This window comes from Vespa velutina, chromosome 15 (genome assembly GCF_912470025.1).
Source record: "Vespa velutina chromosome 15, iVesVel2.1, whole genome shotgun sequence".
In the NCBI taxonomy this organism is placed as follows: domain Eukaryota; kingdom Metazoa; phylum Arthropoda; class Insecta; order Hymenoptera; family Vespidae; genus Vespa; species Vespa velutina.
In genome coordinates, this window is record NC_062202.1 from 4,947,445 (window position 1) to 4,966,315 (window position 18,871).

At 31.1% G+C, this 18,871-nt stretch overlaps 1 protein-coding gene across 7 annotated transcripts; it reads right to left on the reverse strand.

Annotated features, from left to right (window-relative positions):
* Positions 1-721: 721 nt before the first annotated feature.
* Positions 722-18,772, reverse strand: LOC124954458 (proton-coupled amino acid transporter 2-like). 7 transcript variants are annotated; one of them, XM_047507447.1, is made up of 11 exons: positions 16,965-18,772; positions 10,161-10,246; positions 8,654-8,770; positions 5,743-5,893; positions 5,502-5,629; positions 5,225-5,309; positions 4,749-5,021; positions 4,441-4,619; positions 3,193-3,225; positions 2,614-2,786; positions 722-2,425 (listed from the first exon to the last, which is right to left on the reverse strand). In XM_047507447.1, the coding sequence occupies exons 2-11, from the start codon at positions 10,244-10,246 to the stop codon at positions 2,184-2,186; spliced, it is 1,467 nt and encodes a 488-aa protein (XP_047363403.1). In that variant the 5' UTR covers positions 16,965-18,772; the 3' UTR covers positions 722-2,183. The 7 variants fall into 7 exon arrangements, 6 of the variants coding, with proteins under 6 accessions (XP_047363403.1, XP_047363401.1, XP_047363404.1 ...); XM_047507445.1 differs by having other exon boundaries at positions 5,225-5,357; XR_007102551.1 differs by having other exon boundaries at positions 2,283-2,425; positions 3,198-3,225; positions 5,225-5,357.
* Between the last annotated feature and the right edge of the window lie 99 nt (positions 18,773-18,871).

Sequence of the window (18,871 nt, forward strand, 5' to 3'; positions counted from 1 at the left end):
ACGTTTATAGGAAAAGATATGTGTACATACATTGCATATATATTTATATATATATATACACACACGCGTTTCCCTGAGAGAATTTGTACTTCGGCGTATGTAAAAAAAAATAACAAAAACTGCTTGTCAGTAGAGAGTATTTTTCCATACTAAATTCTTTCATCTTTTTTGCCGACCATAAAACTGCGCCGATATGAAGTATCACAACAAATATATAATTACAACCGTAAAGTTTCGTCAAAAGATATTGCAATTAGAATCAAGGAAGACTTATGCAGCTAAGTTATGATAGAAAAGAGAAAAAAAAAAGAAAAAGAAAGAGTGAAGGAGAAAGAAAAATGGAAACAAAAAAGAAAGAAAAAGAAGAGAGAAAGGGAAAGAGAAAGAAGAAAGAAAGAAAGAAAGAAAAGGAGAGAAAATTAATTGTACATATAAATGAAAATTCTTTAGCTGTTACAATTTGTATATATACATATATATATATATATATATATAAATATATAATTATATTTGTATATTATATATATATAAATAATGATATTTATATATATAGATATATAAATATATAAATATAAATATATATATATATATATATGTGTGTGTGTATAATATGTATATAGAAAAAGATAAATAAGAATTTTCATACGTATTTCTCTAATTCTTATAAGTGTCGTACTTTTTTGTCTTTCGCATCACGTTAATGTCTTAGAAATTTGCTATATAAAAAGAATAACATTATAATTTTATTTTATAACCTACGTAAAAGGAAAAAAACGGTCGGTCTCTTTTCTTACACTTTGTTTTGTTTCATTTTGTTTTTTCTTCTATTTATAAATATATCCTTTTAAAAGTTACAAGAAGTAAGGAAACCGATGGAAGATAAATGAAATAATAATAAACATCGACAATCGAGTCAATGGATTTTAAGTTATGCATAAAGATTGGCATTGATCGAATTCTTTTGGCTTATCTCGTGCATGATAAAAATCTTTCGAAAAACGAAATTAATAATTTCGCGAATAGTTTAAAAAGAAAAAGAAGAAGAAGAAAGAAAAGTAATAGTACACTTTGTCGTTATTCAAACGTGGAATAAAGGATATAATTCTTAGCCATTGCATAGTGAAAGATTGGCAATGTCATTTGACTTTTGTCAGATTTTAAATGATACAAAATTTTAATAGTCACTTTTCAAGCACGTGTCAAATTAATAATGAAAAAAAAAAAAAAAAACGTAAAGAATTATAAACTGATTGATATGCAATGGAATATAATTAGAATTAATATAAAGTTGTACTCTAAACATTCGCAAAGGGGCGTTCCTTTTTTATGATCTAGCAAAGAAAAATTTCTTCGGCTATCGTACGCAATACTATTAATGCAGATCCAATTTTTTTGAACCAGATACGATATCGATATGTATATATATATATATATGTATATGTACATAGAATTAATCGCGAGAGGGTAAAATCCTTAGGACGGGCAATATAAACTAACTATATATATATATATATATGTATCACGATAATTGCAAAGACAGTCGTTTTCTTCTTTTTATTTTTTTCTCTTCCTTAAATATTATTTATGTACGTATGTATGTTTAATCGATCTACGATTGAAACGCTGCTTTCGCATCGTTTTCAATATCACAAGCAACATAAAGGGACTAAACTTTGATAGACCTATGATAGTTGCGTATAACATTGGAGGGACCGGCCTTTCGTTATTCTTTTAAGGAACATCCGAGAATAATCATTTATATTCGTTTATTAATTATATCGCTTATCCGATTAATTAATCTGATTAATCAAGAAAGTTTAATGTATTGTCATAATTGATTCGAAATTAAAACGGAAATTAAAGAGAAAATTTCCATTCGATGCATACAAATTCTGTACAATTGTCATTGGCCATCCTTCCAACGTAAATTAGTTACTACTATAACTATAATACATATTTATATATATATATATATATGTATATGTATATGTATATATATATATATAAATATAATAATAATAATGGTGATAACGATTCTGTATCGTGACAAGCGTCGCTGTCCATTACATCTACTCGTGTCCTGCGTGGATGTCATGGTCCGTTAACCTCACGCGCGCGTCCATTTTTAAAATAATCTAATAAAAATGTAAACAACAAATGGGACTTTGTACAATGTTGAATGTCTATTTATCGAATGCTTTGATGATCGACGTAATGCTCTCGTAGGTTCCCGTAGCGAAGCCCAGTAAACCGATCAGCACGATCGTCACGTCCTTAATAACCATAAAGGGACTTAAGTTGGCATTTTGCCAACATACTACCAACTCGATGATGGGTGGAAAGAGAAGGGCCAGCGCCGTGCTACTTACTGCACCGACCAAAGAAATGAAGAGACCCAGCTCTGGTATAGCTTCCGCCAAAACAACTGCAACAATTATTTTTCTCTTAATAATTTTCTCTAAATTTTTCTTGCCCTTATTACGAAAGAGTTTTAAAATTAAAATATGAAAAAATTTGGAAGGTAGGCTGATGGTAGAACGTGAGAATGAGGGAACATCGTAAGCGATACATGTATAATGTATACGATATACAACCATGAAATAAAATACTCACACGTAAGAAAACACAAAGCAGACCGGAAGACTATCTCCGAGAGTACTGGCCATTTAAAGGGACCGAATTGCTCAACGATTCCGGGCCATATAATGGCGATAGGTACGTAGAATTGCAGAGCATAGGTCAACAATATGCTCAACGAAATAGCCAGCTTGATGCATTGAGGTAAGCTGTAAAAATAGATTTTTCGTTACTCCGAGGAGAAAACATGTTCGTTCTTTCATCGTTCAACGGTAACGCGCAAAACACCTGAAAAAAATCAAAGAAAGTAAAAAAGAAAAAAGAAAAAAAAGAAAAAAAGAAAGCAAAAAAGAAAGAAGACAGTGATCAGAAGATTCGTAGCAAAATATCAATTCAAACGTCACTCAAATGTCATGCAGAGAAAAATTTTGAAAAAAAGAAAAAAAGGAAAAAGAAAAGAGAAAAATAAACAACTACACATTACGAGTTAATTGTTACCTTATATTAATTGTTAATCAACTTCAAAAACACTTCTTATTAAATCAATAATTAGAAGAAGAAAAAAAAAAGAACAAAAGAGCACTGCACATCTATCAGAAAATAATTGGTATAAACCTTGCCTGCGAGTAGATCTTTTTCTCGTCCACTCTTCGTATGCAACAATAAAAAACGTACGTTAAGAAAAATTGAAAAGCATAGAGTATTCGCGTCAGTTTCGTTATCGACTCATTTATAATGTTCATTTCGCAATCTATTTATACTCGATGCAAGGTACAAGTAATGGCATGCACAAACGATCCAATTGCATTAATTATTTAACTATGACATTTTTATCGAACGGTATTTCCCATTTTCGATGATAACAAATGATGATAATATGGTATCATTGAAATTTTCTTATTAAGTAGAATATTTGGAGCATTTATATTGGAACAGCTAAACATTTATTTGAAAGGTTACATTTGACGATGGAAAAATTTTTTTTTCAATGTCATGTTTTTACGAGGCCGTCGGCATTTTCAAGGTCGTCGGCATTTTTTTTTAACGGGACTTTACGATTTCTTTTTTGCACGGATTAATTCCTCATACTATACTGAATACAAAAAAATTTTAATAAAAGTATATATAAAGTATTTATTAATAAAAGTGTTAATAAAAAAAAAAGTATAAATAGAGGTACAATATCGAAAAATAATTAGATCACGAGCTCTTTTGAAAAAATGCCTGATGACTCATTCATCAATTATACGCACGTGCAGCCGGAAAAAATTGATGTTCATGTGCATTTGCAAAAAAAATATAATCCTGGATATGTAGTAATCAACCTTAAATTATTCTTTTTTCTCTAATGTATTTTTCTAATTTCAAACAACAAAAAATATAAATATATTTACGGCTCGTTACAATTACATGAATCATCAGAAATTTTCTTTTAAGGATATCTCGCGAATTAGTTATTTTTGAAATAACTTACTCAAATATTGTAATTTTGTTCTGAAGACTTTTTCCATAAAAAGCATAAATAATTTATTAGATATTTAAGTGTTTCCATTTAAATGCCCCACTCTATATATATATATATATATATATATATATATATATATATATATACGGATTCAGCCACGTGAAATCTTATAAACTATTCTGAGACTATTACAGTAATAAAGAAAAAAAATTGGATACTGTTGTTATTACATTAACATGAAAAAATAATAATAATATAGGAATATAATATAATAATATAGAAAGATATTATATAATTTGTCCATTTAATAAAAGTTTCTAATGATCTTTAAACAAAAATATTTCACGTGAATAACTAAATTATAATTAAAAAGATGATAACTATAAAGTAATACTTACACCTCTGTTAATTCGAGATTCAGAGTGACCGAGCCTCGTACATCGTCACCGTACTTTAAATAGGATAAGAAACCCATCACTACGAACATGGCACCCACGATAACCATACCTACGTTCAATACTCCGAATGGTTTGTTGAAGTTGCTTGGCTTCTTCATCTCGTTCTTTAATGGCAGCACCTGGACAAATATTATGCGATGTGATTTAGATTAATTAATTATTCGTTCTTATCTTTTTCTTTTTTTTTTACATGCAGATAGACACAAGTAAATATAAGGATCGTTTCTTTTATATCTTTTGATACTTACCAAAGTGATACCCTCGAAAGAATATATAACGGTGCCGAAGAAGAGAGGTAACTCGTGCCAATCGGCGACGTACCGCCTCTCAGAAATCGCCGGTATGTCGTGACTCATAATATAGACCGTCGCTATATAGCCACCCATTACCAAGAAATTCGCGACTGACGTTACAGGTACCAAATATTTCAAATTTCTTATCCACGTGCTGAGTATGATGGGTATCAAGACGATCGCCATGTGTTGATGAACGCTCAATTTGAGGTTGTGGGCGTTTAGCACCTGTCGATTTTATCGTTAACATTATTATTATTATTATTAATACCATTATCGTTACGTTTGACGATCGATTGAAAATCTTATTATTAATCTCTTATTAATTATCTCGTGTGTATATATATGTATATATATATATGTATATATATATATATATATATATATATGTATATATATAGATGTACGTATGTATGCTGTGTTCTCCTTACCTGTTGCATATTTGTCGAAATAAAAACGAAATACACGCAGCAGAATCCGAGTTGCGTTACGCATAAAAATAAATTAACCATTTTTCTGTAACAAATCGATGCAAGGGTGCGATGTAAAATGATGGGTAAAATACTTGAGTGTGGCATCGAGGGGACATGAGAGAAAATAAATACAAACGAATAAGAGGAACCGTGACGGTATATATAAAAAATAAAAAAAAGAAAGAAACAAGAAAAAGAAAAGAGAAAGATCGATAGTAATTCTCTGCTCTCTTACCTCATGAAAACTGAATATTTACGAAGCGCTAATGGTCCCGTAGCGAAACATAATTCAACGGTACCGGCAAAACCAGACTGAATACTCGGATCACCTACACGACGTTTTACCTCTTCGTTACATTGTATCTAGAAAAATGAATCTATTATATGTATATATATATATATAAATGTGTGTGTGTGTGTGTGTGTGTACATATATTTTTTGTTACCATCTAACTCGATGCTTCGATCATACGTACGAGAATGTGTTGGGCGTGGACGCAAATAATGCCGAGGAAGATGGTTAAGGGTGGTGCCAGTAACAATCCGGCATGCTTAAAGGCGTCGCCTAATGCGAAAATACCGGAACCGACGTTACCCTTGAACAGGTGCATCATGGTCTCAATATACCTACGACGATTCAATTTATTTTTTAGTTTTAATAATAATCTTAATAATTACCATAGCGTGTCAATTGACTATTTCAACGATTAAAAATAATCGTATTTTCTTTTTTCTTTTTTCCTTCTTTTTTTATAAATACATATGACCGCAAAGTACAAGTGAGTTTCCTCAATTTAGATAGCAATCAATGAATCATTAATCATGGAAACTAAAAAAAGCAAATGAAAAAGCAGAGGAACTATTGCGATTAGACGCCAGTTTCGCTGTTAATTAGTATATATGTAGTATCTTTTTCTCTCGTGATTAATAGATAGATCCTACAACGTCATATTTACCGAGTCGAGTCGAGTCGAAATCACGACTAGAGACCATGGTACATCTTCGGTGCAAATTTTCCGAAGCATTCGCGTGGACTATAGCGCGAGCTAATTTAAAATCGTCGAGGAATGAAATCGGCCGACCGAGTTTGGACGCATTCGTTCGTTTCTTGTTAAGATACTAAAAGTATCAAAGCTTCGCCTAATTTTACATGATGATCGATACAATACTAACTCGGTAATATCGAAATTGTCCCACAAATTTCACAACGAATTTCACGATATTGTCTTTACGACAATATTTTTCAATAATTTCTAATGTCGAATATAAACTAAAGGAAAACTTTATACGTACAACAAACTACATGTCTATTTAAAACATATGTTTAATATGTTAAAATATATGAAAGAAAAAAAAGAAAAAATATCAGTTCAATATACTTTGGAATAATGGCTCGCCGAACGATAAGTTAAATGTAGGTATTACGCGAACCGATGGGCGCTTATGCCAAATTATTTATTTCGGTCTTGCTTTTGCTCATCACAGCGTAGTTTAAATCCAGACCTCGTGACATCTATGCATGCAAAGACTAGTTAATGGCAAGAGAAAAAGAGGGACGGGGGGGAGAGAGAGAGAGAGAAATAGAACTTACATAAACAGTTATCGATACAAAGATCGCTAGTTAACAATATACCTGTACTCTTTTATTTTTTTTTGCCGATATTACGGAAAATAATTATTCTTAACGATCTTATTTTAATTGTAAAATGTTTGATAAAACTCGGAGAATATTTATAATACTTTACGGTAAATATATGTGTGTGTATATATATATATATATATATATATATATATTTGTGTGTGTGTGTGTATATATATAGAATACCTACGTACCAGAAATTGCATTTATTGCATAATACCTAGCAATTGTTTCGATTACAAAGCAATAGCAATTAATTTCGATTAAAAACAATATAAGAAGAAAAAATATGATAGCGAGAAACAAATGTCATTTATAAATTGATAATTTTCAGAAATTTTCAGAAATAAAACTAAGGCGATGATCCAAGTATAAAGATAAAAGTTACTTCGCGACACACTCGAATGTTTAAGGACGAATTAAGATTCAACGTTATTAAGATATTTTAGCGCATTAGAGGCGTACGCGGCCGTGTTTTAATTGAGCAAATTCCACGTGAGTTAAGCCTGAAGTGATATAGAGCACGAGAAACTACATAATTTGTTCAATTTGTTCTCTTCGACAGAAAGTTTTTGTCGATTTTCGACTCAACTCAAGAGATCGATATTCTTATGTAATTACTTATGTATTTAATAATCATTCACAAAGTACATACTTGAAAAACCTTCAAAGTAAGCCTTTTAAAAGGACAAAAGAGTAAACCGGAAGTACTTACGAAACGCAATTACTTCTACCTCGGATTAAGTGACCTTTAATTCTATTTAAGTCCAATTTAAATTTGAATCTAATTCAATTGACTTACAATTCAGATGCGAAGATGCATAGAAAGAAAAGAAAAGAAAAAAAAAAAAAAAGAAAAGAAAAAAGGAAAGAAAACAAAAAGGAACAATTCTATTTGTTCGGCGTATTTACCAACGACATTGATTGTAACGAGTTCGCCTATATAATATTACTATTCTGTTAATTACGTGTAATATGTACGTAAGTACGTACGGATCGAGTTAAATGGCTTAGAGGATTACGTGCGACATGTTGAAATTAAAGTTAATCAGTTGCACGGGTTCGTGAATTAAGGAAATAAGCTTGAACACGCGACATTCATGAATAATTCACGTAGAAGCGAGATAAAATAATGGACAAGTAACTAAAGAATTAAACCAATCTCTATCCGTTTGAACGCGTCTACGTATTCGGAGTCTACATTCACCAAGTTGGCTTTTGCACCAAATGTATAATAATTCATCTAAACAAAGCTTCTTTTCCTCGCCGTGCCGTCGAATTTCTCTTTTTTACTACTATCGGAGTCGACTCATCGACAGATATGCACTACTTCTCCAGTCATTTTGTCATCTTTGTGTTGCATATTAAATATCACGAGAAGATAGAGGTATGTAATCGTTAAACACTCCGACTCATCCAATATCTTACGATTAACTCTCTCTCTCTCTCTCTCTCTCTCTCTCTCTCTCTGAAAGTAGGTTAATTAAATTTAAGAGTAAATTTAAGAGTAAATTTAAAAAGTGCTTAAAGTTATAAAAGAAAGAAATAAAAGAAATGATAAAAGAAAGAAATAAGGCGTACGTTAATATAGGACATAGAATTAAAAAAAAAAAAAAAACCTAGATATCGAGCCAATCAAAAAATCACGAAAATTTCTTATAATCGACGGGGTTTGCATGCATATACGTGTGTATGAGAAATTAGCTAATTGTACGTTGATCTTAAACGACAATTCGAATAATACTTACGAAGTTGGATGATCTACGGTCATTCCATGCTCGTCGACTCCACCTTTCATTTCTCCTCCCTTTTCCATCGATAAGATCGGATCTTTTGATTGAAATGCTCCATAGGTACCGCCATTGCTAAATAAAACATATTCGATGAACATTGAAAATGATTCGTATGTTATTAAAATTAAATATCAATCGAGTAACGTTATAATGAATTTTCAAAATAACCATTATCGATTATATTAGTTACGAACAAAACATAGAAAATGTAGGAAATATATCTCTTTTGTTTCATGCATCGAATAATGTATAATAAGTAACTACCGATCAAGGATATAAGCAATGGCTTTCGTTCATTTACTTTAAGGCATAAAGCCAGTCGCATACGAACTAACAAGTGAAAGTGTCTGATCTAAAATGAAACACTTTGCAAGTTTCGCGCGCATTACTTTGTGTTTCAAGGTAAACCTCCGTCGACTTATATGCCGTTGCAATATATTATACATCTAAGTAAACATATAAAAGCAATTTAAAAGATTCGGCTCTTAAGAATGAAAATATATTATTTTCAATATTAAATTTATTTTATCTTTCAACATTATCTCCTTTAATTTCAATGGATCCATTCGGCGATGCTCCGATGCTTTCATACCATCTCGGAAATTTTATTTTTGAAACACTTTAAAAGAGTTGCTTACGTTAATTATCGATTTGTCGTCTGATGAAAATTGAAAGTATCGTCGACCATCAAGAAATATTTCAACTAAAATTATTTCGTGATTTTTTCCGTTTAAAATAAATTTTAATCTTAAAAATAAATTAAGCAATTTTGAATTTTACAGACAGACGAAAGTCTAAGGGAACTAATTCTGGAGAAGAAGCAGGATGGGAAAGCAAGGCAAACTTTAAATCAGCGATTTTTCCCACGATCATAAGGCTTGTACGGGAATGTATACTGTCCTGATCTTGATGAAAACAGAAAACAAAGAAAAAAAATATCAACTCTCTCTAAATTGCATTTATTAATGTCTAGATATTATATATATATATATATATATATATATATATATATATATATATATATCATTTGTTCTTCATCGAATGAAATTTCGATTAAGAAAAATTAAAAAATCGCATGATTGAGGCTAATTAAGATAACCCCACGCGAAATAAAAGATATACCTATCTTTACATGTAAAAAAATATGAATATTATCGTCAATCGGATTCTGAATTTTTCATGAATAGTAACTTTAACGATAGGCACACGCATATGCAGATGTTCACGCAACTATATATGACATATTTACCAAGTATTATAAATATATTACTATTGTACTCTTGATATCACGAGCAACAATAAAAAACCTTTTAGTGCCTGCGCTTTCTGTCGTACATAGGCATACTTTTTAACGATACAAATTACGTTTGAATAGCTTATGTCGCTCACAAAATATCATTACGTAATAAACGTTTCGATTAATTTTCAAATCATCGCTTACAAGAGAAATATGATTACATACCCAAGCGATTCCTTGAACGTTGTCTCATCTCCATGAATGGAATTTTTTTTCGTCGACATTACAGCCGGATTGCTGTGTAATTCCATCTAAGATAAATGAAATAAAACAAATTTGATTAATCTCCAATATTTAAATATCTCGAGAATTTTCCATTCTACATTAAACGAATAAGATCTAAATATATATATATATGTATGTATGTATTATATCTAAGCGATAATACATTTCAAAATAATATATTTCGAAATAATATATTTCGGTAATATATTGGTATCTTAGATTACAAACTTTTTTCTAAAAAAAAAGAAAATATATTACAAAGTAATCAAAGTACAAATTCATAAATTACATTTAAATTCGTTAGAGAAGATTAAAATCAGCGATATTTCATAAAACAACAGTCAACAATCAATCGTATCGTTTAATGAGAAAACTTTTTTTTTCTTTGCCAACTTCTTATACGTATAGATGTATAATAATGTTTTTCAAGTTAATAATAACAAAACGTTATTTTCTTCGTCTATATCGATTTATAAGCGCCTTCGGAATTATTTTCAATGACTCAATGAATGAACACACCCAACGTATCTATGTACGCGTATGTGTGCTTAAATATATACATGTATATGTATGTATATAAATACAAGTTAAAACGAGACAATGCCAAGAGGAGAAAATGACATCTTTCATCCATTTGCACAGCTTTTTCGTCGACTATCTTTATTTGCAAATGAAAGATTTCCGAAATTTCACAAAAGAACAAAACGTTGACCTTCTTTAAGAAAGAAACAAAATTATAACAGACAGATACATTTACAGTAACAAAATGCACGCCTAGCTGAGTATAAATTTTTTTTCCTATTTTCTTTTTCTTCATATTTTTTTACGTCTCTTTTTATTTTTTTTATCTCTAACAAACGTTGACCGAATTTCATCGTTGAAAATTCTTATTCTTTATAGGATATTTATCTAAAGGGAAAAGAAAAAAAAGGAAAGATATAGAGAAAGAAAACTACGAGAGAAGGTTGCCCTCAAGATCATCGATCGCATTGAAAAAAAAAAAAAAAAAAAAAAAAAAATTAAAGAAATAACGAATAAGAGGATAAAGATACGAGAACGATTTCGATGAACTTTCTGTTTGAGCGAGATATCTGTCTCGAAAAAGAAAACGAAATCTCCCGGACACGAGAACGAACTGGAAATGCAATAAAGTTATACGTACGTACATGTATATGTATGCATATGTGTATATATATATATATATATATATATATATATATACATATACATGTATATATACATATATGTATATGTGTATGTATGTATGTACCATTACTTTCCACCGGACGATGGTTTATCAAATCGGGGTCGTACAGAGTTCAACTAAGGACTCACGATCCGGTTTCTCACGGAAACGTGACCGAACATCTGTCGACGTCGTCGGTTCGAGATCTTTTCGCCTTTTCCTCGGTAATATTCCATTGTTAGTCTCGAATGCTATCTATCGTTACGTGTATAAGTATTTATGCGTATACGTATATTACATACATAGGCAGTCATAGATATACAAGTAAATACACATAAATAGAAGTAAAGTAAACAGGAAAATTCCTTACGAATTTAATTCGTGCCAATAAGAGAATTACTCTAAAATCCAATTTTCTTTTTTCAACAGCTCGAAACATATAAAAAATTGCAGAAAAAAATTTTTCCTTTATGTAGAATATCTTACCATTGTGAAAAATACGTATAGGTTACTAATTAAAAAAAAAAATAAAAGAAAACAATGTCCATCTTGAAATGACCTTGCAACCATTCATTAAATAGAATAAATGCCATAATATTTCCCTCATTGAAATCGAATAACTCTTGTCTGAAGTATTTTTTTCAAAAATGCTGTGTTTCCAAAGGACACACACAACTATTATACTTGTATACTTGTTAAAGTATAAAATATAAAAAAGTATTAAAAACTTCATATATAAATTGACAAATAATATTATATAATGATAAAACGAGATAAAAATTCAAAAATATGAAGGAAACTTGCAAATATTTAATTTTAATAATTAAAAGATAAGCAGAAAGAGAATAATATGATAGTATTCATCGAAGGAACTATCACCTTTCTTCCATCGAGGAGTTCGTTACGTTTATTACGACATGTGACACATGCGGATTAAACATTTCATTTGGAAAGAATTTTTGTTCCGCTTTTATAACCGAAAAAATCGTGTGAGATTTTTATTAACAAATCGATTGATTCGAATAGCTATGATTTTATCTCTTATTTTGCACCTTGCCAATCATTTATTAAAACCGATCGAAATGGAAAAGCATGAGAATATTTTCACGAAAATAAATCAACTGTTATCGGAGAATTTAAATACACACACACAAAATATTATATTTATACATAGGTAATCGTACAACGCGGATATTCCGTTCCATAGAAATCCCGCGTTATATAAATCGCAATTATAATAGAAAAAACAGGGTTAGGTTTGAAATTTTTTGTTTTGAATTGTCCTGTTTTTATTTTCTTTTTTGTTAAATTATATAAACAACACATTAATGTAACAAATAGGAATATACTTTTAACTAATTCAAACAATACATGTAAGTTAATATAAGTTATCTGTGACATATATCAAGATAAAAATCTAAACATTTCAAGATCGTGTATATCGAAACTACGTTTTCAAGTATCGGCTTATACAAGCGCTATTACCTGAATTTCAAGATCGCGTTATGTCAAAACCGTGTTATATAAGGTTTCCCTCCATATATATGTACATATATATGTATATGTATATATATCGACGTGTACGTGAACATCTAATAGAAGGTGAAAGGAGAAAAAGAGATATGAAAAAGTCGAAAAACGTGCAGTCTTGTTCGAGTGCGAGTGTCGTTCCTACATTTTCTTTGAACTTTCAAATGAAACGCAATTTCCTTATTTTAACAAATCAAACGAATATACGAAACTTTCCATTGAGATAATATTTATAGTTTTTAAAAAATAAAAATTTCATTTTTAAGCGTGACGGTGACTGAGAGCTGGCCATTCGTTAAAAGGTTTTCAACTCAATTTCAATTACAAGGAAAAGAACAATTACATCGATTATCGTGGACAGTTAAATGACATTTAAAAGCGAGATTCTATTCTATATTACGAGTCGTCCGTTAATTTGTGAAAAATCACACGATAGGCTCTTTTGTACAAAACGAGACTTGAAACAAGACATTTTAAAGCAAGAAAATGAATCAGTGCTAACGCCAGCCATATTTCGCATGCTCGTCTCGTAAGCTCGTTTACGAATATCCGTTTCCTTATATTATAGTCCCGTCTAAAGTAAATCGCATCGAGTATAACTCTAAACTGTAACTAACAGCAGCAAGGAGAACATGGTCTTATATTCGTCAAATTATTACCTTTGAATATCTTCCTTTTTCTTTGCTTTCTTTTTTGTTTTCTTTTAATAATAACGAGGATATCGACGATAAGAATATTATAGTTAAAAAAATACGAAAAGAAAAACTTAGAAATAGCGCAAATATTAAAACATTGAAATGAATTATTTCCATTAATTCTGAAATAAATTGTTGATCTTTTTGTAGGACTTTATGAGATAGAGATAGATAATTAATAAAGAAAATGCCTCGATTAAAGGTCTGGAAATGATCTTGAATCGTTTAATTCAAATCTTTCACACGTTCCGAGATTACTTACACACATATACACATATATAGATACGTAGTGAATTAAATTCACCGTATTATGTTTCATTTCAATTCTGACGATGGTATATATTCTAATTTGGAATGAAATCATCGCCTCTCTAAGAGACCATTGAACGAACGGGATTACGCATACATGGAGCGTGTGGGAGTAAATCTCGACAAACATCTACATAAAATATACAGATAAATGTGTTCTATAAAGAATATTTTGAAAAAAAGAAAAAAAAAAAAAGAAACGAAAGAAGAAAAAGAAAACGAAAAAAAGAAAAACAATGAATGAAAGAAAAAGCGTGCACATTACTGATGAGGAGGAGAATGCTTGATATGACAGATATAATATACGTCTTGATAAAAAGAAAAGAACAATAATAATAAAAGAAACATATCCATTAGCATGATATTATTATACCTAAAAATCTCATCTCAGCAAGATCGTAAATTTTGTTAGAAAAAATATTTCTCCTTTCATCGTGATCAATAGAAAGTAATAGTAATAAAGAAAAAAAGAAAAAAAAAAATTAAACAAGAACAAAATTAGATAAGAGCAAATAAAAACATGAGATAATAAATACAACTAGCCGCTATCAGAGGTGCCAGATTCTTACTTGACATTTCTATGCGAATTGCTATCGTATCTCGAGATATATCATCTCTCTTTCTCTCTTTCACTCATCCGTTACTGCACGCGAGGATATGCTCAGAGTCATGCTTTGGCGAGGCCAAAAAAGCTTACGACGACAATGCCAAAATAGAATCGTGTACGGTCGGTGCTCGGCCGACCACGCGTCCTGGTCGTTCACGTTTCTCATTTGTCGTGTTTCTTCGATATACACCACGAACGAGGAAATATGATGACAATGAGCATTGAAGGTTTGTCTCGAGGTCAACAAAGTCAAGGAAATCGATTTTATTGATGCTACTCAGTGAACGAATATTCATATGTATTAAAGCGACCTTGTTTTTACGTTCACGTTCGCTTTTATCGTAGAAATCGTTTTCGTGCGAAAATTATAAGATATGAATGAAAATCAACTGTGCACGCTTTGAAATAGCAATATATAAATAAAGATAAAAAGTAAAGCCAAGGATGAAACATGTGTGTGTGTGTGTGTGTGTGTGTGTGTGTTTGTATATATGTAAGTCATAAAAATCTAAACGTAAACATTGGTATGTTTTACTCAAGGATAATAAAATCAGTTTTTTCTTCGAATTGAAGAACCAGTATCAACAAGGAAAACCGTTCGACCATTGCCTTTATCCCCCCAAATCATGCCGTAACAATCGGTATCGGGTCTTGACTTTCCCATACTCTCCTTCGGTTAATCTTGAAGTGATATAATAAATAAGTATAAGCAAAATCAAAATACTTGATCGACAAACGTTTGGTTCGAAAAATGTTTACGCAATAATCAAAATGATTCGACATCGGTATGTCATCAAATAAGTCATCAAATTCAGTTGGCGAATTTCATCTATCCCGTGTTTTTCTCGATGTTCATACTTTCTCATTAAATATTATAAAATATATAAATATTATAAAATATTTTTCATTGTCGTTTAAACAAAAATGGATTATGGCTCGCCTCGCTCGGTCGTTTGTTCGTTCGTTCTCTCGTTTCTCTCTCATCCTCTTTCCGAGAAAAAAATCTCCGTGAAAGGAATTCTCGCTAACGTAAGTAAATAAGGTAAAGCGCACACATAGACATTTGATAACAACATTTGACAATAACTCGTTAAGAGTAATTAAACGATAAATCGTTATCCGATACATCAGATTATTGTCAGAGCATTTTGTATGCCGTAATATCATTCAACGAGACGAAGGATCGCGACTTTATAAATAACGACTTTAAAAACTGCAGCGACATTTAATGGCAGCGAAAGTTAATAACTTTGTACGTTTACTATTTGGACGGTAAAATTCAAACTCGTGTATATCAACAATAAATATAAATGAATAAATGAAACACTTTATTAACAAGGCATCGTCGCAATTTATCGAAAGATTTACGACTCGAACTTGACGCAACTTGAACTGGAAATCAATCCGGATCGATCTAACGACATCTGGTTCGAATTTATTACCGTTTCAATATCATCGATCAATTTCGACTTTCATCTTGATGGTGACGAAATTATTAAGGAATATTGTATTTAATAGGTAAATAAAAGTAAATGGAAAAAGGAAAAAAGAAAAATTATAATAAAATTCTATTATAACAGAATACATTCTATCACATTGAAAAAAAAACGACATTATTCGTTGGGCAGTTAGCGTACTGTTTGTACCGCAAACATTATCGTGATTTATTATACCCAAGCGAAGTAGTTATCCTTGATAAATACTATTGAACAGGAAATTTCCTTAACAAATCCATATTTCCCAATACAATGTACGATATCATTCGATTTTACTCTTTTTATTCTTTCCTCGATTACGAAAATCCTATTGATTATAGGATACGATCTTAATCGATGTTAAACGATTCGAAAAGAATACGAATTGTCAAGGTGCTCGTACGCTTGTTAAATAGAAATTTTCTCAGAAAAATAAATGAGAGGATCGCGATGTCAAAACGGGAAGTTGACGTTATTCATACGATTCGTTAAAATAAATGAAATTAAACCACGATCTACACGCTTTCGATTCGTAGAATACTCTATCGCGAGTAAGATAGAGAGTAAAATTCACGTGTACGTTATCTTTACATCCTCTTTCGAAGTATGATACATTCTTAATGAGGAAAAATAATACAGAAAGGAAAAATTTATGAAAATAATAATCTCTTAGATTAGATCTCTAGCTCTCGTCACTTCTGTTTTGACGTTCAACAAGTATCATACTACGGTGTTTCATCAAACTTGACAGATCCAATTCTATCGATATAGAAATTTCGATGAACGTTGTGATTCTTGGACAAGTAATAACTAAAACTAATTCAAAATTTATCCAAAGTTCTTCGTCAAATATTTTCTACGCTTTCGGGATAAATCTCGTACGTAAGAAAAGCATTAGATCCGATTGAAATAAATAATAGAGGAAAACGCGTAAAGACTTACCTTCGTTAATACTCAATCCAACGATTTGCTCAATGAATAATATAATAACCGGTAACCCATGGATATCGCAAAGATATTATCCGTCGTTCGCTCGTAAACACGTACCACACGTTCGGATGCCTCCGTGCGACTGAACCAAAGTAGTAATGCACAGCTGATGCGAACCGAATACTACTGTACAACTCCGGGGGCCGTCTTACTTTCCTATTCGTGCACCTTCGCTACTGCTCGAGTTTCCGATTCTTGGTTTCTTGGCATCAGCGAGAGTGTACAGGTCGATGTGCAGACCCGTGAACGAGTAGACAGAGAAAAACAATCTTTCGTCATCCTCATCGTCTTGGATCGTCTGAAAAACAAAAACCGCCAAGTCGTATTACTTTCGTGAATGCGCTAGCTCGATTTAAAACGAAAAAAGATTCGAATAAATATTCGACTCTTTTATATATTTTCACTTTTGCTTTTTATGCTTTTTTTTAGTACGCAGCATAATGAGTCAGCGCAATTAACATTATCGTAATTGATGAAATGAGGCCAGAGAATCGTATAGAAATTTTCCATGGCTAAAAAATTCTTATCTAAATTATTCTTTTCTAATGAACCTACTCGTTTCGTTCTCACAATACTTGTTACAGTAAGTCATGACGTATTGCCCTTCGTATCCCTTCGAATTTCGTCATGACATTCCGTTGAAGCAAGATGAGCTCCGGCACATCGTTTTTCAATGAGGAAAAAAGGAAAATATCTCGTCAATCCGAGAGTCGGATCATATGTATTACCTCGAATGAACGCACGTAAAGCGGACCGTAAACGAGATCATTCATTCTATCTAAGAATTATTTGTACGCTGTATGATATTTCACAAGTTATTATTGCAATCAAACTTTTTTATCCCTCTAATAAAGGTATTCTTCATTCAAATAAACAAACCCATGATGACAGCTTTTTTATTTCAATTTCATTTTATCGATATACTTCGAATAAAACTAACGATTCCGACAACGTCAAGGAATCTTTTCGTTTTTTTTTTTTCTTTTTTTTTTTTCTTTTTCCTTTTTTTTCATCCAAAGTATATCTTATTTCCACCGTACGAAAAGACGACGAAAAGATTACGATTGATACGTTCAAATGGAAAATTTTATCGAAGCATTCAATCGCACAATATCCTTTTTGTAATCAACTTAATGACGTATCGTAACAAAATAACAAAATGCGTACGGAGAATGTTTTATTTTTCTGTATCATGTCGTAAAAGATTTATGAACAATGTATCGAACGAATCTTTGAATTATTAATCAGTCGGTGAGTTGAATTTGATTTTTAAGCTACTCTTTAAGAAAAGTTAACGACAACACGATTCTCCGAGAGTCTAGAATTGATTTTATTTTGTGTGTTTAAAGTCACTATTTAGAGGCGGCTGCCAACATACTCTGGGAATGAAATCTAAAATAGCCAAGCTCTACCTGGTCAGTGACCGGTGAGTTCTGCGGTCTCCTGTAATAAGGAAAAACAAAGAAATATCTGGAGATCATTTCAATTTTTCTTTTTTTTTTTTTTTTTTTTTTTTTTTTTTTTTTTTTTTTTTTTTTTTTTTTTTTCTTTTTTTTTTGAAATCGTAGATATTACCAACAAATGGTTCTTCGGTACAAATTTTATCATTGACTTGAGAAAACAAATCTCAAATAACCCATTCTGTCACAATTGTTCGTTTCTTTATTTTGGCGAAGCATCGCTCAGGTCTTTTCTTATCGGATCGATTAAAAATGACATAATCGTGAAGTATTGACGTAATCATTGGTTAATGAATAAATCCAATTTTTGATTGCGCGATTTATTCTCGAGTGATTTCGAATAAGTTACAGACTCAAAAAAAACTAAATTTCACAAACGACTTTGCGCTATTTACGCAA